Source organism: Mycteria americana, chromosome 13, assembly GCF_035582795.1.
Source record: "Mycteria americana isolate JAX WOST 10 ecotype Jacksonville Zoo and Gardens chromosome 13, USCA_MyAme_1.0, whole genome shotgun sequence".
Taxonomy (NCBI): domain Eukaryota; kingdom Metazoa; phylum Chordata; class Aves; order Ciconiiformes; family Ciconiidae; genus Mycteria; species Mycteria americana.
Window position 1 is genome coordinate 15,022,972 of NC_134377.1, and position 27,418 is coordinate 15,050,389.

The following is a 27,418-nucleotide window of genomic DNA, read 5'->3' on the forward strand; positions in this document are numbered from 1 at the left end:
CTTTGGTAAAGTGCAATTTGTACTTCTCTTAAAAGAATTCATCATTTTCTTGCTCGTCTTGGTCCCAGTCCAGCTGGAAGACAGGAGCGTTTGGAAGTTCTCTGCACAGTCTGCTTGGGTGATGTCAACAGCCCCGTGTCGGATACTCAGGAGGCTCGGAGATTTTAGTTAGATGGCCGAACATCTGCGTGCTGAGGTGAACCAAACCCCCGGAGAGCCCATCTTGCAGAGCCTCCCCTCCGCGTGCGGGGCAGGCATCCCGGCTCCCGCGGTGGAGAGGGCTCGGGGAGCCTCCTGGCGCGGGATTCCCCTCGGGCAAGGGACGCAGCAGCTGCCCTCCCTGCCCGCCCTGCTGCTGTATGGATGAGACAAGGTGGAGGAGCGTGGGGAGAGGAGGGTCAAGGCAGGCTCTGTTCCCTCCGTCCGTCTCCAGCAGATGTTTCCTGAGGAGCTCTGTCCAGCTGGCTCTGCGCACAGCAGCCCCCCGGCTGCTTTGAACCTCGATGAGCCTTGCGCAAAATCGTCCGAGAAACCACAGACATTCCCATGTCCTGTGCCCAGAAAACCCTGAATTCGCAAAGTCTTGGCTTTGATTTTTCTTCATACAGAGAGGATGTGATTTCAGGGATGAGGCAACCTCTCACCATGATTTATTGCGCTGTGTTGAGCAGGGAAACCTCTTCCCTGGCTACGTGCGGACGGCGGCCGGGTACACGGGGAGGGGAGTGCTCCTGGGCTTACAAACGCTGTAAGAACTGTATCTGGTGACATTTAATTTAACCCTGTCACACCAGATCTGAGATTAGATTTGATCCAGTCGTACCTGCGGGCGTGCTGAGAGCGTGCCAGCACGTGATGCTGCTGGGGAAGGGGGTGCCGGGGACGTGCTCCCTGGCTCTGGGCACCCGCCGGCTGCTGGGCTGCAGCACAGAGCGGAGCCGGCGTCCAGCAGAAATGCCCGTCCTGGGGTTTTGTGTCAGCTGTGACCCCTGCAGGTCGTCATCTGCAGCCCCTTCAAGAGGGGTGGGTGGCAGGACTCGTGGATTCCAGTTGCTCCGTCTCTCACGCTGGAGTTGGGCTTTTTCCTCTACCCTGCTTAGCCGCTCTCCGTCCTACCCGGACTCATCGGGTGAGGCCACGCTCTGGTTCATCCTGCGTAAATGGAGCCGGAGTGAGCCCGTGAGTTAACCCAACAGCCCGTGAGTTAACCCAACAGCCCGTGAGTTAACCCAGCCCACGCTCCGGGATGCAGACGAAGCCAGGCGCAGCCCGGGTACCAGCAGCACAGATGCTCTAAAGTGGATTTTAAAGCACATCCAAACTCTGCTGCCGGTATTTATGTGCCATATGTTGCAATGGTAATTACTTGTTGTGCTTCTCAATGGAATAGAGTATTGGGGTTGTTTAGATCCCCCTGGTGATGTTAGTGGCCTCTGGGCCCGCCAGAGGTCTAGAACTCGTCGCATTTTTATTTTTAATGCAAGGGCTGGCACTTTCCTTTGTAGGGAGCGGGGCTGGGGTATTCAGGGAGGGCCGAAGTCCCAGGTTTGCTGTGCAGCACAGGATGCGGCCGGTGGCATCTGTCACTGGGACACGGTGCTGCAAGCGAGAGCCTCCTGCGCCCGCCGCAAACAGCCTCTGACGACACCTGCCCCAAAGGAGCAGGGTTATTTTCATAAACCCCGCTAAGCGATGAGTTACATAGTTTAGAGCTATTTTTGTAGCAAGATGAAAGAATGCTAATTCAGTCATTTACCTAACTTCCCACCACAGTCCGTATTATATGCCAGGACTCTCTTCTCTTCCTTCCTTAAATAACTCATTGATGACATTGATGCTTCGCTGCGACAGGCGGCATTATGCAAAACTGGGGCTGATGTAAAAACAAAAAACCATTCCCCTTGAAACTCCTTTTTGATGGTCATGCGGGGTTTCAATTACACACGAATTTTTTGCATCGTTCATTGCCTTCGAGTGGAAATTTTCAGGATGTGCTGGAAAACCTCCAGTGACCGAAGGCCTCCCTCAAGCCCTGGTGTATTAAATCTCCACCAAGAAAAATACACATTTATGTTGAAAATACGGAATAAACTGTACCTCGTTTATATGTTTTGTCACCTTTGCTTACTCTGAAAAGAAACCTAACCCAGCTGTAGTAAACATTGTTCTGCACGGCAGTGTTCTGCCTGCCTTCTATGGGTGGGAATTGGTTCTTTGATCTTCAGTTCAAAGAGGTTGAAAAGGCTGTTTCTGCAATCTGCAGAGAATTTCCTTCTGCTTCTATGACATCCCTTGATTAACTCTGTGTTTCTGGGAAAGCTCTCGGTATCCATCCAACCACAGAGACGCTTACACCTTGTGTAACATCTGCCGCGGAGCGGCTGAAGTTTGCTTCCAAATCACGACAGCCTTCTTCCGTGCCCACCTTGCCCGGTGGAGGATGTCATCCCCAACGCCCCGGAGAGCGGCAGCGCGAGCAGAGCCCTGCAGCCGAGCGTTTGAGGCTACAGGCGAGACCTGATCGCTTCTGACGGGACCCGCAGGCGGCCAAGCTGGCATCCAGTTGCTGGCTGGGAAGCGAGCCGCGCCGGAGCGGAGGTCCTCTCTCCGCTGGATCCTTAATGACCTGGATGTCCCAGGTCCAGTGTCATCGAGTGGTGCGATCTGTCCCTTGCCAAGGGACCCGTTGTCTCCAGGACTTGTAGGTTGTGGCCTTTTGCCATCCCGCTGTTGTTAACCTAATCGAACATTTAAAGCAAGGGGGAGGGAGAGGAAATCATTAGCAGCTGCATTAACTTCTACCCTGGATTCCGTGCACAGCGTTCGCTCGAATTAAATAGCTGTTTGGATTCAAGCGACTCCTCTGGCGTGAGCTAATGAAACCGGTCCTGCGGTTCAGCGGTGGCAGCAACCAAAATCCTGGTTCTAAGCCAAACTGCAGTTTTTTCTCCTAATGAATTAATCAGCTGATTACGTGCGTGCGATAGCTCATTAGAGAGGTGCGTGGCAACCTTTGGAAGGAAATCATTGGCTTTGCGTGGCCCGGAGGCCGTTACATTGCAGGAGCGCGCTCCTCGGAGTATTGCGGCACCATATGTGTTGCTCTAATTAATGGGCGTTGTTCCTGGGGTCGTTTGATCTCAGGAAAATGACTGTAAAAATTTGAATACTGTAAACCTTCGAAAACTTGGAAGAAAAACTCAAACAGCCCAAAGCAATTTCCCTTTAATCTAGCTTGTGGTGGCAGTGATTTTTTTTTTTTTTTTTTTTTTAAAAGCTTCCACCCTATTTAATGGTAGCTGCAGAGATAAAGTGAAGTGTAATTTGGAAATTAGTTCCGGATGTTTGAGTTGTAGCTTTATTTTAGTAATCTGGGTCATTAATTTTGTTGAATAGTGTGTTTGAATTTTCTTCCCCTGCATGTGCGAAGCACGACTGCACCCAGGGTAGAAGGGGACTTCCAGCAGGAAAGGGAGCTTTCAAATTCCTTACCCCCTGGGTGACCCTACAAAAACAAAGCCCGTTTCTCTGTGCTTATCTGGCACGGACGGCAGGACACGAGCGGTGGAGATGAGCGGTGGAGACGAGCGCTGGGGTGGTTTGTGCTCCTGCAGCAGCCGGACCTCGCTGGGGCTGCCCCCGCCGGAAAGCCAAGGGCCAGATTCAGGTCAGGGTACGGGTTTTGCCTCTCGGCCGTGACAGGAGCCTTTTTAAATGAATAAAAGCAACTTGTAGCTTGATTAATGAGAAAAGGTGCAGTTCGGTAAAGCTTTTCAAGGAATGTGAATGAAAGGGATCTTTTGAGTGAAGAAACACGCTTCTGCTCAAGCCTTGGACCGCCCTGAAAATTTGGAAATTGGGATGTACCAGCATGCTCTCCGTGCGCGTTGCACGGCCAAAGAGCCGCTGGAGGCGAGTCGCAAGTCCCTGCGAGCACGGATCCTCGCCGCGGCATGGACCAGGGCGAGGTGCCCGCGGGTGTCCCAGCCGACAGCCCTTGGGCAGAGCCTTGTGGGTGCTGCTTGCACCCCTGCCCACAGGGGCGTGAGCTTAAAGCCAGTTTCCTCCCCCGGCACTGATGAGATGGGGATGGAGCCGGTCTGGGAGTCGGCAGAGGAGCCAGGTAGTTCTCTGCTCTTCTCTCCGCTTGGCGATGTGTCGGGTAAAACGACATCCTTGAGCAAAGGGAGTCTTACAGACTCCGGAGGATTAAGGCTGGGTTTTTTTCCCTGTATGTTTATGCAACATCAAGCAAAAAAAAAAAAAAAAGACCCTGATTTTTTGGGGCTAAGCTTTAGAAAGTCATTAGAATGGTCATTATAATAATACAAGAGCAGGCACAAGCATGAACTGGCTTGGGTAGAGGTTTTTCTGCTTACCCTGATTTCTGTTTTGCTGTTTATCCTGTTTATCCTCTCCTTGTTATCCTGAATGAGTTTGTCTTCTTGTAAACACCTACCTACGACCCTTAAAAAGAAATCATCAGGAAGAAAACTTGCTGACTGAGTCTTTTTTTTTGCCTGTGGCAGTTGAATAAGCCCATCAGCTTATATAATATTAATATTTGTAAAAGCTAACCTACAGAGCTCATAAATCTTCCATAAAAGAGGGACAATATCTACATCTATTTTAAAATGAAGCAGGTAAGTAGGTTCTAGGACAAAAGGGTGTTGATACAAAGGAAGTGGATAGATGAAAGAATTGAAATTGCCATTTTAATCTGAAAATTGGCTCTGCATAAGTGATACCAGCAGCTTCACCGCTGCTGGAGCCAGCGTTTTGCTCTGGGTTATCGCTTGGCCCTGGAGAGCCACAGTCCCCGGCTGCTGCCACAGCAGCTTCGCTCCCTGGTATTCCACTCAGATGGGTTAAGGAGCCCATTTTAGTCCAAAATTGTCCAAAAGCAGGGCTCGTTTGCAGGGGAGAAGAGGACTTAATTAACCTTTTTCCTAACTTTGTGCCTTCTCCAAAAAAAAAAAAAGATTACATGGGAAAAAATTCTGCCGTTTTAGATCCTGTTTACCATTTTTGAAGGCAAGAAGCAGGCTTTTCCCCATTATGCTGTGCCACAGCAGTACGGGAACCCAGACGAGAAGAAATAATAGAGCTTATATTTAGCCGACCAAGTGAGCAATGTGTCTCCGAACGCGCGCACGGAGCAGCTCGGTGGAGGAACGACGCTGCTGCGTCACCGATGACACAGTCCCTTTTCAAAGGCGAACGGTGCTTTCGAGCAGTTCCTTCAAGACCTCTTTTACTGGGTGCCACCTGCGGTGGGGTGGGAGGGGTAAAATCCAACTGTTTAAAGATTGTAGGGATGTAAGGGAGGGGAAAAACCTCTGTCTTTCTTTCTGTCTTTTTTTTTTCCCTTCATTCTTCTTCATTTCTTGAGTTGTGTTGTCTGTGGATGGCTGGTCCCATGAGACCACAGGGGATGGGGCACGGGCAGCACCGAGGGAGCCTCCGTTCCTGGTACCTGGGTCCCAAGAGGTGAACGTGTTGCGATGGCTTTTCCCCGCTGCCTGGGACGTGGCGTGAGTCCCGCGACCCCACGTGGGGCAGGGTGGGATCTCCAGCCCCACGCGGGGATGGTGTTTTGTCAATAAACATCCCGGCTGGGGTTGTTACGGGGTACGGACGTGCCTCTGCTCAGCGCTGAGCAGCGTGAGGGCTCTTGCTGGCAGCTGTGTTTGTCTAGCGCAGCGGAGGGGAGGTGCAGATGGATGGATGTCGTCGGACGTTTTTGCCAAGCATGCAGTTCTTCCTTTTTTCTTTTTTCTTTCTTTTTTTTCCTGGCCCTGAGCACAACGGGAAGCCTTTCGTTCTGTATTGCTCAGTGGTAGAGCTGGATCAGAAGATTCATCGTGGACTTGGCTCGATCCCTCCAGCTTTCCCCAGCCCCATCTTTGCTACCTCCCGGCACCGGAGGAGAAGTCCATTGTGTGCGCCCACTTTTGGCGACGGCAGTGAAATGTGTTGGCTGGGTCCGGCCCGGCAGCCCGCCGTGGTCGGGGTAAAGCAGAGCAGGGGATGGGCTGCCCCAAGGAGTTCCCAGTGCGAGCAGACAGGACCAGTAGATGGGAGACCAGGAAATACCATTACAGGTATTTTCTAGATTAGGAATTGGGGGACAGAGACACAATGAGGTGATTCCCACAAAAACTGAGCTGGGATCCCGTGAGCCCCAGACCGAGGTACGTACCCCAGGCCACGGCGTGAGCTATGTAGTGAAGCCATGCTCGTTCCCAGCTCGACTCAGAGCTGGAAGATGCCCAGACATTGGTTCAATCTGAATTTTTTGGTGAAGCAATTTTTTTCCTCTTAAAATAGGGAGTTGCTGAAGCTGAATCTTCTCGTGGGATTAGGTCAGTTCATTTAATGCAGCACATTTTTAAGGAAAAGTTTTTATCATGCCAACTCAGGCAAGAAATATGTTCAAAGAATGTTAGCATTCAGCTCAAATTGCTATTTCATTTACACATTTTAGCTAATGAGAGTTGGGAAAAGAAAGCTTTTTTATTTAAAGAAAAAAAGTGGAAATAAGAAGGGAACATGTTGAAGTTATCTCAGTGGAAAATGTTTTCATATTTCTCTTTTATGGAAGTTTATAAGTTTAGCTTTTGTCCTAATTAAGGACAAGAAAATATCTGAAAAGCTTTCACAGGGCATACAGATAATTAGCCAGACAATTCCTGCTGCTCTTTCTCATCTCCAAGTCCAGCTGCATTTTCCCTAATGAAATTTTCTGCCACAGCAAAGATGGAATGTGAAAGTTCAATATTATGGATCAGCTTTGCTTACAAGGAGAGAGGAAACCGGCCAGAACATACACTGGAAAAGAGATGAATGAGAGCGATATCACGGAGGTCTATAAAATTATGGAGAACCTGAGCAAGGCATGGTGAACCTGGTGGTCTAGATGAAAGATCACATGCAGGAAAATCAGTGCTGGCAAGGTAGATCAGGCAAAGGACTTGTGCTATCTGCCCATTCTTGCCATCTTTTCTTTAGGGAGCCCCCCATTTGTTCTGGGGTGTCTACTTGTGTTTCTGCTGCTTCTGTCCCTTTGGGTCAAGAAGGGGAGAAGATCAGCAGGACCTTGGCTGGACCTCACCGTGCCTTTGCTTTCCCCAGCCTTTTGCTGCTACCTCCTTCTCCAGGAGGGTCTGAGCAAAGCGGAGTTGTGTACATCCCCGGTGTAGCAGCGGCTCCGCTGTCGTTAGAGGATAAATGACACTGTCTCCGTGGCCGGGGAAGAAACGAAATTAAACCCCACCATCCTCGGCAATTGATGGGCTGGCTGCCGAGCTCCATGTCACAGCCGATTTCTCATGAACAATCAGGGGCAAATTGTATCTCTAATTTCTGTCACAAATGTTTTTGCTATGCAAAGGGACAAATGGGAGCAGGGAGGAGAGGAGAGAGCGCTTGGCCTGGCCTTCAGCCTGATGGTGAGGGAAGGCTGCGACGATGCCAACGCGCTCCTAGCAAGGTGGTGGCTAATGGAGTTGCATTAAGCAACAAGAAATGGCCAGGTAAGCTGCTTTCTCTGGCTGTAATAACACACCATCCCGCTAAAATAAGGCAACTGTGAAGGAGGGTGAGGAGAGAAGCGAATTGCCGGTGAGAAACCCGGCACAGGAGACCATGCTCCCCAATGGAGAGCCACGCCAAGCGTGGGGAGATCTGTCGTAAAGCTCTGTAAGCGTGAAGTTGTTTAATTGGGCTGGCAGAGAGGGGCTGGGGATGCTGTGGCATTTGGGGTGGCCGCTGCAGGTGACACTGAGCTGAGACGTTCCGATTGTAGCGATAAGCAGGCACCGACTTTTGGCACTAATCTGACCACAATAAATTTGCGGCGTATTGACCGCAGTGGAAGTCTAGATCGATATCAGTCTTCAAGAGGCTCAATAGCTTAATGTTTCTTTGATACAGATAAAGAAAATAGAGGGTAGGTGTTTATGGCATTCCCTGCATGCAGCATTATTATTCTTCACCGATCCTTCTGCCGAGGGAGGGGAGGGGAGCGAGAAGGAAGGTAAGAAAGGATTTAGAAAGATAATTCATGAGACATTTAAAAAGCCGTTGTAAGAATGAGATTTATGGAATTTTTTTCTTCAGTTTTAGGCTGAAAAGAGGAAGAGAAAGATCTTCATAAAAACGTATTGTCCTTTGAAAGACAAATTCCTATCAAATAGTGGTCTTGGGTTTAATGAGGCGCCCGTGGCAGGGGGATCGCTGGCACGTGGCCATGCTTGCTTAGGCTTTGGCAAAGAGGGACGCGTGGGTTTTTCTCAGGTCCCCGCTGCTTTCTGGTGGTAGAGATACCCATGCCTGGCTCTGAATGCTTTCAGGCAGCTGGTGGGGAGATGGTTAAACCAGGGCACAGAGAGAAAAGCCGTTTATTTCTTTCCTTAAATAAATCAGTTGGTCCTGTGGGGGGCTGTGGGTGACTGAGGTTTCAGCTTCACCATCAAGCCGGTCCTGGCATCTCTGGTGCTGCTGGGGTGAGCACGGCTCTGCCGATTCATCCCCTCGAACAAATAATCCAAAGTTAAGAAACCCAATGTTCTTCAGTGTTTTTTAAAAAAATCTATTTATGTATATTTTTTTAAAATGACAAGGGCCATCAATCACCAGGAGTGACTTTTCAACATTGGCCAAATTTTAGGGGAAGGCTGTTGCAGGGTTTTCCTCTGCTCCCCGTCCCCAGTAGGACGGGGAGGGTGATGGCACCGCTGGGAAACTACCGGGTCTCAACTGGGGCAGCGTTTGCGTTCCTGGAAGCCGAGAGTTTGCACCTGCAGTGCTCATGGTGCCTGGGAACTGGTGGGAAGGGCCCAAGCCAAGGTCCCGCGGTGGCCTCCGAGGAAGCGGCTTGGCATGTTACATCTCCACGGTGGTTTTCTCCAGAGGGCTCGGGCTTTTGTCATCGCTGAGGTCATCCACCACGGGTCTCGGATGACTGCGCGGCTCATGGGGAGGGGGTCAGAGCCTTCATGGTTGGGTTTGTTTCCAATCAAAATCCTGAAGTTGTGAAGGTCAAGGTAAAACAAGCCACCCTCAAGCCATCAGGGTGCCTGGAGGGGACTTGGACTGCAAGGTTGTCCTCATCCCCATGTCCCAGCTCATCGCCACCAGGTGAAGGGAGTCTCTGCCAAGCCGTTTGCATCCATAATGCATTGTTGTCCCAAAGCTCGGCCACCCTGGCCATGCCTGGACTGGACAGCAGCAGGAGGTTGCAGCAGGTTGATTAACGTCACAGCAGTTTGATGGCATTGCAGCAGGATGGCTGAAGGGACCACTAGAGCGGGTACAGCCCGCTCGTGCCGGCGTGGGGACATGGGGGGACTTGCAAAGGGCGCTCGGCCACAGAGGTGTTCCCTGTGCCGGCAGGGAGGAGGAAAGGTCCCCTCCTCTCACCCCTCGTGGGAAGCTGCGACCTTACTGCGGTGCCCAGGGGGGACGGCAGAAAGTTTAAAGCACAGCACATATGGTCAGAGAGGTCCGACCGCGACAAAGTTGGGCAAAACCCAGCTGCTCTGCAGCCTCGGCCGGAGGTCAGTGAGGCTCCTCCATCGGGACCCTCCCCAAGACCCCCGTGGACTCCCACTGGAAGCGAGGTCCCGATGGAGGTGGCGTTGCCTGGCCCTCGTGTTGGGCCGTTTTGTTCCCCTCTCCTTGCACTCAGCTCTGCAACAGGTTTCCCCTACGAGCTGCCAGCGTCCGAGGGGAGAACCTGTGACCCTCGGGCTGGGGCTGCTGCCGCTATCAAAGATGGTCTGCAGGCAGGTGGGAAAATTAGATGCCACCCTTGGAATGCGTGAAGGTTGCCGGATCCCATTACTGAAGCGATGTGTACAGATCCATCCTGACACGTCCACTTGTTAGCAGGGACCACGCAGTTCGATGGGGAAGCCGGGTATAAACACGTAAATGGGAAAAGTATTTCCAAGCGGAACGGATGGGACCTTCGGAGCATCTTTCCCTGCGTCTATATTTCTTTCACTTCCTTTTCTCATCCCCACTTCTCCTTGTTTCACAGGACTGGCTGACGAAATTTGGGTACCTGCCTCCTCCGGATCCCGTCACAGGCCAACTGCAGACGCAGGAGGAGCTCACCAAGGCCATCGCCGCCATGCAGCGGTTCGGGGGGCTTGAGGCAACGGGGGTCCTAGGTCAGTGGCCCGTGAGCCCTCCTCTCTCCGGTGCAGAGGGATGCAGGGACGGCTCCTTGCAGATCCGGGGAGGAGAGGGGACTTGGCGCTGAGTTGTGGAGTAGCGTCATCTCCAGGAAAAGGTCACGCGGGTGTAACGTACAGCCCAGTTTGCAGCTGTAGGAGTAATTACATGGCTCAGGTGCTTTGTTGCCTTGTGCTTTCAAGAACCTGAGGCAAGCAATTATTTCACCAGACCCACACACCCTTGGGGTTCCCGTCATGCTTAAAATAGCTCTTGGTGTGCTCAAAAAAAAAAAAAAAAAAAAAAAAAAAGAGAATAAAAAAAGACAAGAAAAAAAAAAGACAGAGAAACTAAGGCTGATAGGTTGTCCTGTTCAAAGCTTTAACTGCAGCATCCCATTGAGTTGAACAAAAATCCTGATTAAGCCTCCCAATTTGTATGCGTAGATACTCTGGTTTCTTCACCACTGGGGCACAGCGCAGGGGAGGGAGGAAGATGGTGTCACATCACCCCAGCGCTGCTCGCTCCTGCCCGCAGCGCGTAGAGCCACCAGGTGCCTGCAGAGCTGGCCAGGGTCTCCTCACATAGAGCCACCAGGTGCCCTCAGAGCTGGCCAGGGTCTCCTCACGTAGAGCCACCAGGTGCCCGCAGAGCTGGCCAGGGTCTCCTCACATAGAGCCACCAGGTGCCCTCAGAGCTGGCCAGGGTCTCCTCACATAGAGCCACCAGGTGCCCTCAGAGCTGGCCAGGGTCTCCTCACATAGAGCCACCAGGTGCCCACAGAGCTGGCCAGGGTCTCCTCACGTAGAGCCACCAGGTGCCTGCAGAGCTGGCCAGGGTCTCCTTGGCTCCCGCCAAGCCATGGTGGCTCTGGGCACCCCCCGGTTGCCCATCACCCTCCCTGGCGGCTCCGGTGGCCAGTGGGACAGGGCGATGGGTGGCTTCTGCCTGATGTGGTGGCCACATCTGGCTGGGAGGGAGCAGTCCAAGGCCAGGCTGAAGCGAGACAAGCTCCCCGGCATGGCCGGGGTCATTCCTCTCAATGTCCTCATTGAGGGAAGGAGAAAGCCAGCATTATCCCGGCCCTTGGAAGGGCGCCTGTCTGCTCTCCTCCCCTCCCTCCCTGACGCGCGGCCGTGACCTCCCGCCGTGTGGCCAGCTTGCTTCCGCTGCTCGGGACAGAATTAACAAGAAGCTGCTAATTAGCAGGTCGGTCTGTCCGTCCCGGCACCCCGGCCGCCCTCCGCCGGTCCCCCAGAGCTGCTGCCCGAGCAGCCGCTGCCCGCGTCCCATCGCTGGGACTTTCCCTCTCTGCTCGTAATTGAACGCCTGCAATTATTTCTGTTCCACCTTATCACAAGCTGCAGGAGGCCCGGGAGCAAGGACAGCCTTTCGAAGGCATTTGCATTTTCATTTTTGGAGGGGGTGTTTGAAACGGGCCTGGGGGCCGCCCGGGGCAGGTCACGGATGCGGGTTTGTGCCTGAAAACAAAGTGGTTAAGTAAAGAAGTAAAGCCAGCAGGAAAAACAGGTGAAGGAACAACTTGTCTGCCTTTCGGCAGATGAGAATAGGGGCTTCAAGCTTTCATTCCGTTTTAAAAATAAATAAGAAGGAATATGAACATTTTCCAAATGAGCTCCTAGCTGAACAGAGATATAGTTTATTTACATGTGAACATCTCTCTGCTTTGCCAGGGGAATAATGGGAAATTCAGCAAGAGAGAATAAAACAGAATAAATAAAAATTTATTTTTTTAGAATATAATCAAAGCTAGCCACAGGTGGTTTTCCACACAAGTTTTCGAGGTCTGTAAAGTGTCATGCAAGAGGTAACCTGCTGCATTTTCGCCTGAAATCAGTAAAACTGCCCGTTGATGCCGACAGCAGAGCTAGTGCCGAAGCCCCCGGCCGTGGGGTGTCCTCTCCCCTCGCCTCCTGGCAGCCCCAGCTGGTGGCCGCTTTGGAGAAAGGGGCTTTCAGCAGGAATTGCCGCTGTTGGGGGGTGCAGCCGCGGCACGGAGGGGGCTCAGCGCCCCACGGGTGCCACCACGGGTGATGCTGGGGCCAGCGCCGTGCTCCAGCGGGCTCTCGGGCATCGCCCTTTGCTCTGCTGCTGCATCCTCAGCACTTCCCGTCTCCCTGTCCCCCCTGGGATTTCCTAGCCCACCGTTCCCATGATTTCTATTATTTTTTTCCTAACCCTAGATGAAGCCACGCTGGAGCTGATGAAGACCCCTCGCTGCTCTCTGCCCGACCTCGCCAACACGGAGTCCAGGAGGAAGCGATTTGCGCAGGCTGTCACCAAGTGGAGCAAAAGGAACTTGTCTTGGAGGTAGGAATTCATCCTCCCCTACCGCGACGTGGCAGCGAAGGGCTGATCCCACGCGGACCTGGGCTAAATACGGCTTTGTGATGAGTTTCAGGGTGACGTGCTAAAACGTGTCCCTCCGTGCTCCCAGGACCCCACAGACTATTTATTTAAACCCTTCTCCTGCCAATCCCAGCCTTGACCTTCTGGCCATCAGCTGGGGACGGTGTGGATTTGGCCGGCGGATTAGCTGGGAGCTTTTTCCTGCAGTGCAGCGGTTAGACCATCATTTCTCTTGAGTTCAGTGGGACTTTGCGCTCTCTGAAGCAGCTGCCACAGCCTTGGCTCAGCACGGATCGGGCTTCTTCTCTTGCCCCACCTGAGCCCAAGGGTTGGGAGCATTTTCTGGGTGAAAAACCCTTTTTTTCTCCTAGCCCTTGCCGCAGGGGAGTATTTTTCCCTTGATGCCAGGAAGCGACGCGTGAGGGTCAGTCTGAACCTGCGACACGCAGAAGTTCAGGTCCCACTTCCAGAGCCCCCTGCAGTCACGCTGCAAGTGAGGGTGGGCAAACAAGCTGATCCCTGTCCCACCAAGACTTGTGCTTTTTGGGACTCATTTTTCCTCCGTTGAACACCGTGTGCTGTAGCAATTGTTCCTGCAAGAACCGCTGAAGAAAGCTGAGCACCACGGGATGCTCGTACTATCCTGAAAAGGCGTGTGGATGGTATGGAGAAATCTCCTTCTCAAAAATAAGCTTCTCTTTGATCCTGACATGGTCCCTAGAGCGAGTCCACCTCCCACTGCAGTAAGAAATCTCGACTCGGCTGTCGCTGTTGACACGTGTTGAAACTGTGGCCTTACCAGGGATTTGGCCCGTGTTCCAGCACATTCCCCCGAGACCTTATTTTCGGAAAAGAGAAACGTGATTCAGCTTCAGTAAGAAACAGTTTTGGCTAACGGACGGCTTCTCGTAGCGAAGTGACTCATGTTATAAAAGCTCAGCCTGTCCCCCTGTCGACCAGCCCCATCTTGATGGGTAAGAGGAATAAAATTCATCTTTCAGGGAGGAAAAAATCCCTTTGGGTGAAACAATAAAACCTGCCCTGGTGTCCTGCGAGCTGCCAGAGCCAGTGCAGGGGGGATGGCTTGTGCAGGGCCCTGACCTCGTCGGCTCCTCCGAGGAATGCTGGGCTGGACAAACCCGAGCTACGTCCCATGGCGGGGCAGGCGCGGTGGCCGGGCGGCGCGGTCAGGAGCCCGGTGCTGCAGGTACCTCCGGGACGCCGGCTGGGCTGGCCCAGCGTCCGCAGCCCGGGGCTGGAGCGGCGTGTGGAGGGGAAGGGGGTCGGGCTGCTCTGGAGGACACAGCCCCGGGACACCCCCTGCCTCCCACCCCCTTGGAAGCTGTGATGCTGCAGCAAAGATTGCCATAAAAAGGGGTTTAGGTCTGAGACGCTTTTATAGGTATGACATAAAAAAATCCATCTCCTGACAAACTCATTTCTGCTTTTTATTCTTTGATCCTTTCCAAGATCTTGGCTTTTGTTCAAGAAAGGGCTGTATTTTATAACTGGGGGTTGTATAAGCCAACAGAAGGCTACAGCAATATAGAAACTCCAACATAGTACTTAAATCCAGCACTTGAGATTAAAATAGCTTTTTTGAAACTGCCGTGAAAATCTGCCAATAGAGATGTAAAGTTTTACACGCTTACCTTTTATACATTGATTGAAGATGTTAAAAAAAGAAAACAAAACCAAATTCTAGTATGCCAGTATTTAAAAATCAAAGTAAGACCTGAACAATTGTAAAGCTGGAATAAATGGGTACGCTGTACCCGTTTATTAGTAGTAGTATTAATAAGCTGTACGAAAGGATGATGTCGGGATAGGCACCTGCACTGATGGAGAAGGCAGCGTTTGGCAAACAAAATCTTACAGGCATGCAGGTTGCTCAGGTTTCTTCTTTCTACCCTTGAGTACAGCCAGCCTGTGGGACTGGAGGGCTCAGGGAGCAAACCAGTACGGGCTGCATCCTGCACAGCCCGTGGTACGGCCTCAGAGCATCCCAGTTCGGCCTCAGAGCATCCCAGTACGGCCTCAGAGCATCCCAGTACAGTCTCAGAGCATCCCAGTACGGCCTCAGAGCATCCCAGTACAGCCTCAGAGCATCCCAGTATGGCCTCAGAGCATCCCAGTACAGCCTCAGAGCATCCCAGTACGGCCTCAGAGCATCCCAGTACGGCCTCAGACACACACAGTCTTCTGTGCCTCATCTCCATGGGAAGTTTCCAGGATATTACAGCATATAAATCTTCTTTTCACGGGATTTTTTAAATTATTATTTTATTTTTTCTGCATTGTAGCTAGGTACCAGGGCACTCAGTAAGCTGATGGGGGGCAGTGGGATAGATTTGGGGTGCGGCTGGAGCGGGGCGCGGGGAGCGGCGTGCTGCGGATGCCCTCTGCTGGCCTCGGCGCCGGGAGCTGCCCGCAGCGAGTTCCCCCTCGCCTTTGCAGCCTGTTTTTTCTTTTGCTAATTTTGCTTTATTGCTTCTGGTTATGCCCCACAGAAGGGGGGTTCACAGCCGGCATCTCCGTCTCTTCCCGGGCGCTCGCTGTCTCCTTGCGGTCACGGGAAATGCAGCGTTAGGGCCGTGCCCCCTCTCTGCGTGCTTTGAACTCTCTGGGGCAGGGGGAAGCCGCCGAAGCTCAGCTTTCTAAATTTTCCAGGCTTTTTCTTGCTGGAATCTCAGCCTGGTGCTGAACTGAGCTGCCTTTCATCCATCTTTAGTTAAGGACGAGTCCCTGGTGCCACTTCATCAAAGCTGCAGCCTTCGAAACGGCGATGCTCAGGACGCGGGGTGCTGGAGCAAAGGCAGCGGCAGGGGAGCAGGGACATCTGCCAGTCGCTGCCCACCATCGCTGTGAGCATCCTGAGCCCACCCGCGGCACAGGTATGCCACCGCCTGAGCCGAGATGTGGATTTACCGAGGCACGGAGGGGCGGCTGCCGGGCGGGTACCGCTGGGTAAAGGCGTGCACCCGGGGTAACCCCCAGTACCACGCTCCCATCCCCACGACGGACCTGATCCTCCCGCTTTCCTCCTCTAATCGGTGGCACCCACCATGGGGACCTCCCAGCCCAAGCCCGGCTGGTCCAGGCAGCTGTGCCCCCCGTTGCCTGGGGGCGACGGATGCCCGAGGCGGGCAGCAACGTCTCCCCCCGGTGCGGAGCTGCTTTAGAGCTGTCGTAATGCACCCATCGCAGGCGTGTGGGACCCTCACAGGAAAAGCCCCGAGCAGCGGGAGCGGAGCGCGGGCAGCCGCCACGATGGCTGGGCCGGGCGGCGAAGCGCGGTGGCCCTGCTCCGGCAGCCCCTTCCGGAGCGGCTGCTCCTCGTGCAGCCCGAGATCCGACTGCACCCACCTCTTCTCCCCGGGATGGGTTATTCCCGTGCCAGCGCCCATTGCCGGGCTGCAGGGAGCCGCCTGGCGTCGTGCGCGTATTAAAGGGCAGGAGAAGGCTTATCCCCCAAAAATGTGACCCAGAAATTCAGTAATTTTTGCAGAGCGCTGGGAGAGGTGCGATGGAGGGTGCAAACAGCCTCACTGCTTTCCTCTTGTGGCGTCGGGGTGTTGCGGCAGCGTCGGGATAGCACCCGACAGGGCTGCCGTGCCAGGGCTCGTGCTGCGGGTGGCTGGGAAAGCACCTTTGCCACGGCAGCAAGCATCCACCCTCTCAACTGTCCCCTCTCCCCCCGCCAGAAAAATCAATTTGGGTTTATCAGGCAATCCTTAGCCTGCTGTGTTTGGTAGTTATCAGCGTTTATTTTATTTCTCTGTGGATATTTCTTCAGGGCTGCAGAAGGTGAAGGAGTGCTTTCATTAACCAGCAATTGATTTCTCATACATCACTAATACTCTTCCACTTTTGTCTTTGGGAGGACAAAAACCAAAAAGGAACCCAGAAATCAAAATAACCGTTGGTGTGGGTGCCCCTCAATAGCCAACAGAGGCAGATCAGCTTTCCCTGGCCTCTACTTATTAACCAGCTTGGACCCAACATCTCTTTGGGATGGGACGAGCGCAGGAGGGGACTCAGGGGACACGTGAAGGACCGGCAGCAGCGGGGTGGAAGTCAGCTTTCATGCGTCTGCGTGGCGGTGCTGCCGCCTGGGCGAGCCCTAAAAGCAGAGCAGAGACGTTCTCCTCAGCATCCAGTTGTGCCGCTTACAGCCACGTACGTTTGGCAGCCGCCGGTCCAAGCGGCGCGGCTGGCGTTGCCTCGTGCAGGCTCATCGGCCGCAGGGACAGGCGCTCCTCGGGGTGGCCCGGTGTTTGGCTTGGCGGGGGGCTTGGGGCCGCGTTGGTGGGGTGGCCGGAGGGGACTGAGCAGCCTGGTCCTCGTCACCTTCCCGGTGGCTTGGCAGGGGCTGTCTGGAGGAGAGAGGTTTCTCTCCAATCACTCGCATCAGGGTTTTGCCCGTGACTGGAGCTCTGTAAAGGGAGTCTCAGGAGGGATTAACATCCACGACGAAGGAGTGCTGCTCTCTGCTGAGTACCTAAGCACCATTTACTACAAATAATAATAATAATAATCAAGGTGGGAGGAAGCTTATTGAGTCCTGCGTGCATCTGCATGATGTTAGGAATGTGCCTCCTTTTCAGTGGAACTGGGTAACCCGACATCGACGAACATCCTATCAGCATAATAGGCTTCTCCTAATCTCATTGAAAACAATTAGCAGAGCTCTGGCAATCAAATCAGCCGCTGAATTGAAAAACCCTGGTGGGATTCTCTTGAAAAATAACGATGGTAATGAATAAAGGATGGGGGATTTTTCACTTACACCTGCAGCATGCTAATAAAAAGTGGGTCAGCTCAGAGGTGCAGGACCTTTTATAAGAAGCAAAATAAGTATTGATACTGTTTCTGCCTTAATCTAATGTTTCTGGAGTCAGGGGTTGGGATGAATGTTAATAATGTTTGTCTCTTTAGGCAGGGCTTTTCATCCACTGTCCTTTTACAAGGGAGATCAGATTTATTATCCTCATTCTACAGCTGGAAAGGCGGGGAAAGAAAAGGAAAGCAGCTCACGCTTGAGCGGGACTTGAGGAAAGAGCTGGTGATGTCCCCAAATCTGAGTCCGTGCCCTAGGCACCAAGATCTTGGAGACAGGTCCTAAACCCTGGACTAAACATGGTGTGTTTCACACATACAATGACTTGTGCAGTAGGGATTGGAGCAGCGAAGGGTTTACCTAAGTCCAGAGGAGTGCCGTGGAAGATGAAGACACCTAGTTAAGGAATATCTGGAAACCAGGTGACCTTTTCTTTGTACCGTAGAGGTTTACATCCAGCCACAGTCTCTTCTATAAATTAAAAATTGCCTGAAAATTGTCTTTTCTAATCCTATGCTTATACTGTTTGTATAATGTGTAGATTATACAAACTGTATATGCTCTATGTAAAGACGACCTCCATGCTGTCTTCTTTACAAGTGTGTTTTGTTTGAAGTCCTACAGTTATCTGGTGCTACATGTATGCTAACTCCTTTGGTTTAGTAGTTAAGGTCTGTCTTTGCCCAGAATAGTTTAGGGATAGCAAAGGCGTAGATATGAGCGATATTTGCTCATCGGGCTGTGATGTGTTTTGCCTGATCGACCCCTCTCATTCCCACCGTCTCGAGGGTGGGGTTCCCAAGCTCTTCAGAGAAACTGTTAGTGAGATTTCTGCTTGTTCTCATGAGTCCCTTTCTGTTCTGTCCTGGATTTAACCCTCACTAGTTTTGCCCAGGTCAGGAGGTGGTACCCACCTTGGGCTGCGTGTCTCCGAGGGCATGGGATACATGCAAATATTCGGGAAAGCAAGAGCATCCCACCTCAGTGAGTCATTCCTACTCCCCTTCACTCATCCATGGTGTCTCCCAGTACCCAAGTCACTACTCGTAGGAAGAGCTTGAGTGACGCGACGTCCCTTTCTGACAGCTGTAATCATCTCTAGAGCTTTAGTCAGGCCGTTACTTCGCGTTGGTGCTGGGGGGTGGTGTAACACTGAGCGATGCTCTCCCAGCTGTGTTATGCAGGAGGGCGAGTGAGGTGATCATAATTGTTGCTTCAGCTTTTAAAAATCTGTCGAGCCATGAATATTTCATGAACGCTTTGGTTGGTGTGCTGGTACACAAGAAATAAAGTATCCGTTATTACCGGCGTAGAGCTGGCCAGAAATTTTCCAGCAGAATTGGTTTTTGTCAATAATTACTCAGTCAACAGTACATTTTCCTGGAGTGTGTTTATTTTTGTCAAAATTGTCAATGAAAGATTATCTAAACATACTCTTTTAGAAGCCAAGGTGCCTTGTTGTATCTTTGTCTTTTCCCCTCCTCTATTAAATCAACAATATTAGGAATTCTTTTTCAAGGTTTGGTTTTACAGGAAACATTGAGGTTTTTCATTCCAGCTCAGACCAAAAGGGAGGTTTGAATCCCGCAGCTGCAGGGCAAACGCCGGCACACGGCTCGTCCCACCTGGCTTCTCTTCCAGGGCGAGGCAGAGCTGGGGACCAAGGGAAGCCGTGCTGATCCAGAGGAACCGCACTAGCCCTGTGAGGTGCGGAGCAGGGGCGTAAGCTCACGCTCATCGATGCTTTTTCTACCAAGAAGCAAGGCAAGAGCTTCTCAGCTACAGTGCTCCATCAGATAGCCCTCTGCTGCAGGCAATAGGCTGGAGGCATTTTGAATGTGATTTACCTAAAATGCATCTTTTTCTCCTCCTCCTTGTTATGGATTGCAGTCTCAGAGATTGCTGGCGGTGTACTGTTTCAGAGTATATTTTATACCTCCAGGAGACGTGCTGGGAAATATATGGAGGCAGCAAATCCGTACTGGATTTCCGTGTGCATGTAATAAGAATGAGGAATGACCTGCTGTTTGTTGCAGGAGAACTTATGGGCCCGCGTGTGGTGCAAAGGCTTCAGAAGTCAATAATCTTTGCATATTTGTGTTGCACTTGGAACGAATAAGGGGTGAGAAAATAATTGTTGATAGATCTGAAAGGGACCTTGAAAAAAGAAATGGGCAAGATCTGGAAAGGGACTCATGGCATTGGCATTTCCAAGGCTGGGCAAGGGTAGTAGTCCTGGGCGTTGACAGCAGGTTGTGCGTGAAGTGTGGCTCTGAGGCTGACTGCCACCTGGTACGGCAGGACTGGGAGGTACCAGGGCTCAAATCCTGGTTGTGTTTCACCCCCGTGGGGTGTTTCACACTCTGGTGGGCGAGACCGGCTCAGTATTTCCAGAGGACCCAAACTCAGTCGCTGAAATCCTCATAGCTCTGGAACCGATGTAATTCAGAGACTTAAACACACATCTAAAAAGCACGTGGGCACGCTTTGGAGGTGCGCTGAGAGCTCTGGAGGGCTCACCGAGGCTCTGCGACGCACCAGGCGCCTGCAGAGCCCTTCCTGGTGGTCCTCGAAGGTCTTCCATGCTATTGTCCTATCCTCTTTTTTGCTCTCTTTTTTTTTCAGAGTTCGCACCTTCCCAAAAGAGTCCCACCTGGGCCACGACACAGTCCGAGCCCTGATGTACTACGCTCTGAAGGTCTGGAGCGACATTACCCCACTGAATTTCCACGAAGTGGCAGGTAACAACGCCGACATCCAGATAGACTTCTCCAAGGCAGATCACAACGATGGCTATCCCTTTGATGGACCTGGTGGGACGGTGGCACATGCTTTCTTCCCTGGAGACCATCACACGGCAGGAGACACCCATTTTGACGACGATGAGTATTGGACCTTCCGATCATCGGGTATGCCGGGGCGGAGAGCTGCAGCCAAATGCATGTCCTCCCAGCTTCCCTCTTCTGCACTGGTGGCTAGAGTGGTTTAGTCTCTGCTACGCCTTCACCCCGGGCTTGCAGGTCCCAACACCTTCTTCTGGTTCCCCATTCAGCCTTGCTAGTGAAACGACAGCAGCCAGCATCGAGGACCTTCTATGTTCCTGGAAGCCCCAGTGATATCTCCTTGTTTCTCCCCATCGTATCAGCAGTTGCAGAGCTCCTCATTGCCCACCCCCAGTCCCCGTCTCTTCTGGGACCTGGAAGGTCACGGGTTGGGTGTGCGGCTGTCGGAGCTTTCGGATGGGGACCGTGTTCTCTGACTTCACTGTCTTTTGGGTGGCTTCATTGCCACGTGCCCCGGTTTCTTATTCTCAAAGCATATTTATTAGCTGACCTGCCTGGAAAGGGCTCTGTGGTCTGCAGGGAAAAAGCTCCCCGTGAACGCTAGATTTTTCCTGCCATCTGGTGTCCATTACCTGACATCAGGATGGTTACAAGTTACAGTTTTGTTCTTTTATTTCCTCTCATCTGCTTAGAGCAGAGTTTTAATAAGCAGAGGGACTTTCAGAAGCAAGCGTGCCTCAGCCGCGCGAGCCGTCTGTGGGGATCAGGTCCCCAACCTTCGTGTCGGGCACGTTGCGACAGTGTCTTCTCTGCAGTCGCCAGCTGCTAATTTACTTGTCACGCCACCTCCTCCGCCAGCCTCCCAGCAGGCTCCTGCTGCCTCAGCTTAATGATTTTGTTTAGACCTAATCATCCTCTCTGAAACCAGCTAATACCTTCTTTCTCCCCACCCCTCTCCTCCCTCCCCACCGGTTGACCCCGTCCATCCCCACTGAGTGTTCATGGGCAGGAGCGTTCACCAGATGTGCTGGAGAAGGTCCGGGGTGAAGGCTAAAGGTCTGGACAGGCTGATTCTTCAGGATTCAACCTGTTCCTTGGTTCATGACACTGTGCAAACCCAACCGATGTCCTATGGGGAAGAAAAAAAAAAGCAGCAGCTCTGCCTTGCAGACGTGCAGGGCAGAGGCAAGCGCTGAAGCCTGGTAGCATGCCGTAGCAGATGTGTTATGTGATGAAGTACGGAGTGGTGCCCGTTTTATAGCTGGCGGTTGGGAACGCTCGTTGTGAAACGGGCTCGCGTGGAGGAGCGGGCTCAGGGCTGGCGGCCCCGCGGGGAGGATCTCTCGAGCATCACCGGGGGACAAGGGGATGAGCCTGACAGCGAGAAAGCTGCCCTCTATTTTGAAGGTCTTGGAGCTATCTGAGCTTCATCTTTTATTTATTTTGTTCTCCCTAGTGATTCAAAAATAACAACTTGGTAGGTGATATAAAAATATCCCCAAGGTTGTCAGTTTGGCATTAAAATGTCAGAAAGCATATGTCTTGTTCTCTCCTAGAGCCGGGGAAAACAGCACGGGTTATAAAAATCCTGGCTGTTTACAGACACTGTAAAGAATAGTCATCAAGGAAAAAGCAGAATTCAGCAACAATATCCCCCCCAACACCTCCAGCCTGGTGGGGAGCACAGAGGCCTGCGCAGCATCAGCCATGGCCGCTTCTGCATGACGTCTCCTTTGTCCCCGCGCGCGGCTCAGGGAACGTGGGGCTCCCCCGAGCTCCGCGCAGACCTCGGCTTTCCACCCTCACTGCCTTTTCATTACAATGCTTGCAATCGCGATCTTTGTAAGAACCGTACTTAAAATCATTGCCGTCCTCTGGTACTGCTCTGCAGGCAGCAATCGCACGGGTGCTTCGCCCAGCCGGTCCGGAGCTGGGCGGTGGGAATGGACCAAGCAGGATCAGTCCCGTACGGCTCCTGAGCGGAGCTCTCCCTTTGCTTTGGCAGCAGCGGTGGAGGCTTGGAAGCAGAGATTAACCCCTGTTGAGATCTGACCTGAGAGTCTGAGGCTCTGGAGAGCACCCTTCGTTAGAAGGATGGGTCTGCGTGTGGGTGCGGTGTGGGGCACTAGGGGTCGGATTGCAAATAAGGAAATTTTGGGAAAGAGGATAGAGTAGAGAGAGCTCAGCTGAGGAAAAAAATCATCAGAGGAGGTACCAATGTTCAGTAAAGTCTCCCTGATGCCCAGCGTGGCGTGTGAGGATCAAAGTTTCTAAAGGAGCAGACCCCGGAGCTGCAGCCCCACCAGCAGAAGGTGTGGAAGGGAAGAAGACGGGCAAGTCCTCTGGAAACAAGCTGGATGTGGTCACCTGCCCCTTCTGCCGTTCCCTGCCAGGGCAGCAGTTAGATGAGCAGGGTTGGTGACCGATGAGCTGGTGAACAGCTCTGCGTTCGTGTGCGTGCAGGAAGGTGTTCGCGGTGGATTTGGCCGGGGCAGCAGCGTCTGATGCCAGCATTGTGCAGGCAGGGAAAGCCCAGCAGAGCACCACGGGCAGGCGGGCGCTGCCGGCCGCTCACCGGTTCCTTGGCACGTGGCTTTGCTCGTTATCGCAGTTGTTGATGAGCTTCTGGCTAGTGGCTGCAGAAATTTGGTATTCTGGTATCTCTATCTCTGCAGCTGCTGCGGGGGAGACGTGAGGTAGAGAGGACGACGGCTCTGGCCCAGCTCCTGCACTGCCAGGTAGTGGGGACGATGGATGGTCGTGCGAGGTCGCTGTCTCAGCTGTTTGTCCGGCTCTTTCTCAGGTGCCATCAGTGGACTGGGAATACGCGGGGTGATGCCCAAGCCTCTGTGGAGCTGAGGACTCGCACTGCGGGTTGACGTCTGGCTTGTTTTCCATTTTCGTGTGACACGCTGCGGTCTCCTTTTTCCAACTGGAGAAAAAGTTCATTTTCAAACTTCACCTATTCCAAAGCTTTTTTTTTCCCTGTGTATCCAACATATACTTATACCTTCTCTTACAGCCCACCCAACCCCCCAAAACACAATCAGCATGTCACAGTCGTGACTTTTATTTCGATTTTGTCTTTATTTCCAGACGCCCATGGGATGGACCTATTTGCTGTAGCCGTCCATGAGTTTGGCCATGCCATTGGCCTGACCCACATCTCTGCCATAGAGTCTATCATGAGACCCTACTACCAAGGTCCAGTGGGGGATCCTCTGAAGTATGACCTACCTTACGAGGACAAAGTCCGAATCTGGCAACTCTATGGTAAGTTTGTGTCCCTCACCCGGCTACGGCCCGTTTCTGCCTCGGCCCACACCGGACTAGCTGTTTTCTGGGGTGAGTGGAGCTGGTGGGGAGATTGGTGTACCCCTCTACTGCTTCTTTGTCTTTACGCATAGGAGTCAGGGAATCTGTGTCCCCCACAGCCAAACCTGAAGTAAGCAAAACTGATGACCATCCTATCCTGCCAGAGCTGCCAGAGAACCGCTCCACTGTCCCGTAAGTCAAGTTCATTTCTTTTCAGCTGTCACGGATGTTCCTGCAAGGGACATGTAGTAGTGAAGCTCCACCTAAGCATCGGTATCTTGCCTGCTCACTCTGGCTTTGGTATTTCCTTCTGGACCTCTTGTCTTCTGGAAAACACACACACACACAGAGTGCCCCTTCTTCCTCACGTCTCCTGATCATCTCCTGCATACGCTGTTGCTTTTTCCAAGCAGTATGTGTGGAGACTGGCCAGCCAGCCCACAACTGAAGTGGTTAAGAGCAGGAACAAGTGACAGTTGCTATCCATCCCTTAGCTAATTTTTATCATTCAAGGCACGCCCAGAAATTCTGTATCATCTTGGAATGCTTTGCATTTCCCTAAGACTCAAAATTTTACTCATGCTAATGGAAATTTGTCCCCATCACCCTTAGGTGAACTCATCCTTGCTGAAATTTTAATCAAACTTCCTCTGCAGTATCCTGAATTGTGCAACCATAACTTACCTAAACCTTTCCACGGTGAGCAACTCCCTAATGTACCTGTGGGGGTGAATATTGGAACAAGTGGACCGATAGCCTGACTCCAACGCAGGCTTGCGTTGGCAAAGGGCTGCTTACGCTGTGTCATCAAGCAAGCAGCGTGCCCTCATTAAGGGAAGTTCTGGATCTAGCTCATTAATAAGCGTTGGAGTTACCAGACTGTTTTATTACTGCGGCGGCAGGACAGTTAAGAAGGTGTTCAGCTACACTGAACAAAAAGGCAGGAGTTCATGGTCACACACGTTTTTGCCAGATACCAGGAGCACCCCAAGTGAGAGCAGCAGAGATGGAGCAGGTCATCTTCACCTCCTGGTCTGCCCCATCTGGAGCGTGACCTTGAGGAAGTCACTTAAGGAAGTCACTCAAGGAAGTCTTGAGGAAGTCTCAAGGAAGTCTTGAGGAAGGACTTCCTCACCTGAGGAAGTCTCTGTGCCTCGGTGCCCCATCTGCGAAGATGGGATAACAGGATTGAAGCATGAACAGTGGGATTATTCCTACAGTCATGGGACTAAGAAGAATCTAATCTTGAAAAAATATCCCTGCGCTGCAGTTACTTTTCCCACCTCAGCACCTTCTTCACCCCGCTTTGCCCGGCTTGGTGTGGTGCCCACAGTACAGGGGTGCTGAGCACCTGCTCTTGGTGGAGGTGTCCCAGCTGCCAGGGGCTGCAGAAAGGCCGTGAGGGTCCTAAGGGACCCTTTTCCTTGAACGTGCTGAATGCCATTAGTTATCTTTCTTCCCACGTAGCTTTTAACGGAGTTTGTCCACAAGGCTGTGGCTGTGTTTTGACCTAGAAACGTGAGAGCGTTTCTCCCTGCTGCTGTAGGAGACCATCGTCTCGCTCTGGCAGCAGGAGGAGCAGGACACTTGTTGGTGCCAACCCCTTCTTCCTGCGCCGTGTGTGACCGGGAGGGCGGACGGGGTTCACCTCCACATCGGTCGTTTTGTGCCCGAAGCGGGCTGTGAAGCTGGCGCTGGCAGCCCAGCACAACTCTTCTATCAGTAAATTAGATTTATGCTTCCCTGTCACCCACAGCAGCTTTTCTGTGCATGTTTCCAGCACCCTCTCCTTGTCCTCCATCAATCATCATTTCTCACGTGGGCTTCGTAGCGCTTTCAGTCCTTCATACGCTGTGCCTTTCCCACCCCCCTTGTTAAAAGCAGCTCAGTATCTCAGCTGTGACTTGCCAGGTGGCTTTCACCACGCATCCCATGGCATCGTCTCCCATGCGGCATCGTGTCCCTGTGTTTGGTCTCGCCTGCTTTCTGCTTGGCAGCTCTGTCACCTCTTGCTGGCATTTCGGAGCTCAGCCTCGGAGCTGCAACATCCCCAGCCGCTGAAGGAAGATGCTGCTTGGCTTTTATCCACCACATGTCCTGCTGCCCGGGGACAGCCGGCCGAGCTGCGCTGTGCCACCAGGGAGCGGGAAGCCAGCTCTGCCCTCACCAGTTACGCTAGCGGGTAGATGTAGAGCGTGTCCTCGCTTGACTCCCAGCGATGGTCTCCAGCGGCCCAGGGAGCATGTCTGCCACAAAGCTGTCTTCAGGCTGAGGGTTGCCCAAGCTCGCCTTGGAAATCCCTGTGCACGTGGCTAGGTTTGGGGATGAGGAACGACAGATGGACGTGGCCTGCGGTCTTCTGCTGGGGACTCTGGGGGCAGGGGAGACGCGGTCCGTGGGATGGGGGACGCCGGGGAGGACGTGGCCCCTCGCTGCCCACCTGGGCCGTGCTCACCTGGGCATCTCTCCGCAGGCTCCGGCGGGACGTGCCCAACAGATGCAACACTCACTTTGACGCTGTGGCCCAGATCCGGGGAGAGGCTTTCTTCTTCAAAGGTAAGCGCCCGCTGCCGGCGGTCTTTGCGTGCGTCACCCTGCGGTGACGTTGGCGTGACAGCGCAACGCCGCAGCAGCAGTGCCAGACAGGCCGGGACGGGCGGTGAGGATAAGCTGGCTCGGGGTTTGCAGGCTGCGGGGGCTGCAGAGCCAGGCAGGCGTCTCGCATGCCGCTGACTCCTCTTGACTCCATGAAAGGGCTTAGACCTTCAATCAGCCCACCGAGGCTGCGGACGGATGATAAGGGAACGTTAACGTCAATGCGAATCCTGCCTCTGGCGCAGGAGGAAACCGCCCGGCTCACGCGCGGTCCCTCTCAGCGCAGCGGAGGAGGTGCCCACGGCAGGTTGGGGGTCTGGCGCGTGGGTAGGAAGGAGAGAGCAGCGGAGGCAAACCCACCCGCCCACATCCCTGCGGTGCATGGCCGGCGCGGTGCCCACGAGGGACGCGTGTCCTAACACCAGGGCAGGTGCGCGTCCACGTGGCTGCCCGGGAGCCGGGGTTTAACGCTTCCCTCCGAAGCGGCCGGGCTGGTGACGGTCCAGCGCGGTGCTTCGTACCACGCTCTGATCCATTGCACCACACTGCCCAAGTGAAGAACTAAAATCTGATATTTGCGCTATCAAAGTCAAAATCTGGGTCGAACCAAGGATGAGCACAACAACAACAGCTCTCCGCTGCTTTTTTTCCTGGATGCCTCCAACTTTCCTTTCCTCCCACGCTTCACCTTCCCTAATGCTGCTTGCTGAGCATCGCTCAAAGACAACGTGCGCGCGATTGCAGAGCCATCTGGATCCATGTCAGCAAACGCTTGCTGGCAGTGTGTCCCCGGGGTGCCCGGCTGTTGATGAGGATCCCATTGGTGCCTTCTCAGCTGTACAGAGTCCCTCCAGGCTGGACCCCATGGGCTTTCTTCTCCATCTTTCCAAGATGGAAGAATGCCCGCCGGGCACTCCTTTCCATCCCTGGCCACCATTTGGCCACCCCAAAGCCATCCAGCAGGGAAGCAGAAGCATGTCCCCCAGGGATCAGGAGCAGCGGCCGGGCACGTGTAACCCATCTGGGTATCGCAGTGCAAGTCTCCAGTTGTAGGCAAGAATGGCAAAAGGGCTCCAGAGAATTCGATCTGGTCTGTGCCCTCGGGGGAGCACAATACGGAGGCTGTTCCCCGGCGGTATTTGTTCAGATGCCGGCTCCAAAAAGCCACAGTGAAGAAGGGAAAATAAGAGACGAGAACTGGTGTCCAGGATAAATGGCTGCCTGTCTTTCAGAGGGCGGCGGGGGGGAGATGAAAACTAAAGAGAAATCCATCTTGGTGTCTATTTTTGGATATATTTATTGTGAGCCAAACGCAAATGTAAAGAGCGCGGTG

The 27,418-nt window shown here is 53.0% G+C and overlaps 1 protein-coding gene across 2 annotated transcripts in view; it reads left to right on the plus strand.

Moving 5' to 3' along the window:
• Positions 1-27,418, plus strand: part of MMP17 (matrix metallopeptidase 17) — a 70,443-nt gene that overhangs the window by 34,693 nt on the left and 8,332 nt on the right. The window contains exons 2-7 of one of the 2 annotated variants that reach the window (XM_075516371.1): positions 10,046-10,178; positions 12,387-12,513; positions 20,018-20,301; positions 23,272-23,448; positions 23,583-23,682; positions 25,964-26,046. In XM_075516371.1, coding sequence (XP_075372486.1) covers positions 10,046-10,178; positions 12,387-12,513; positions 20,018-20,301; positions 23,272-23,448; positions 23,583-23,682; positions 25,964-26,046 — 904 coding nt within the window. The remainder of the gene's footprint in view (positions 1-10,045; positions 10,179-12,386; positions 12,514-20,017; positions 20,302-23,271; positions 23,449-23,582; positions 23,683-25,963; positions 26,047-27,418) is intronic. The other variant, XM_075516373.1, reaches the window with a different exon arrangement.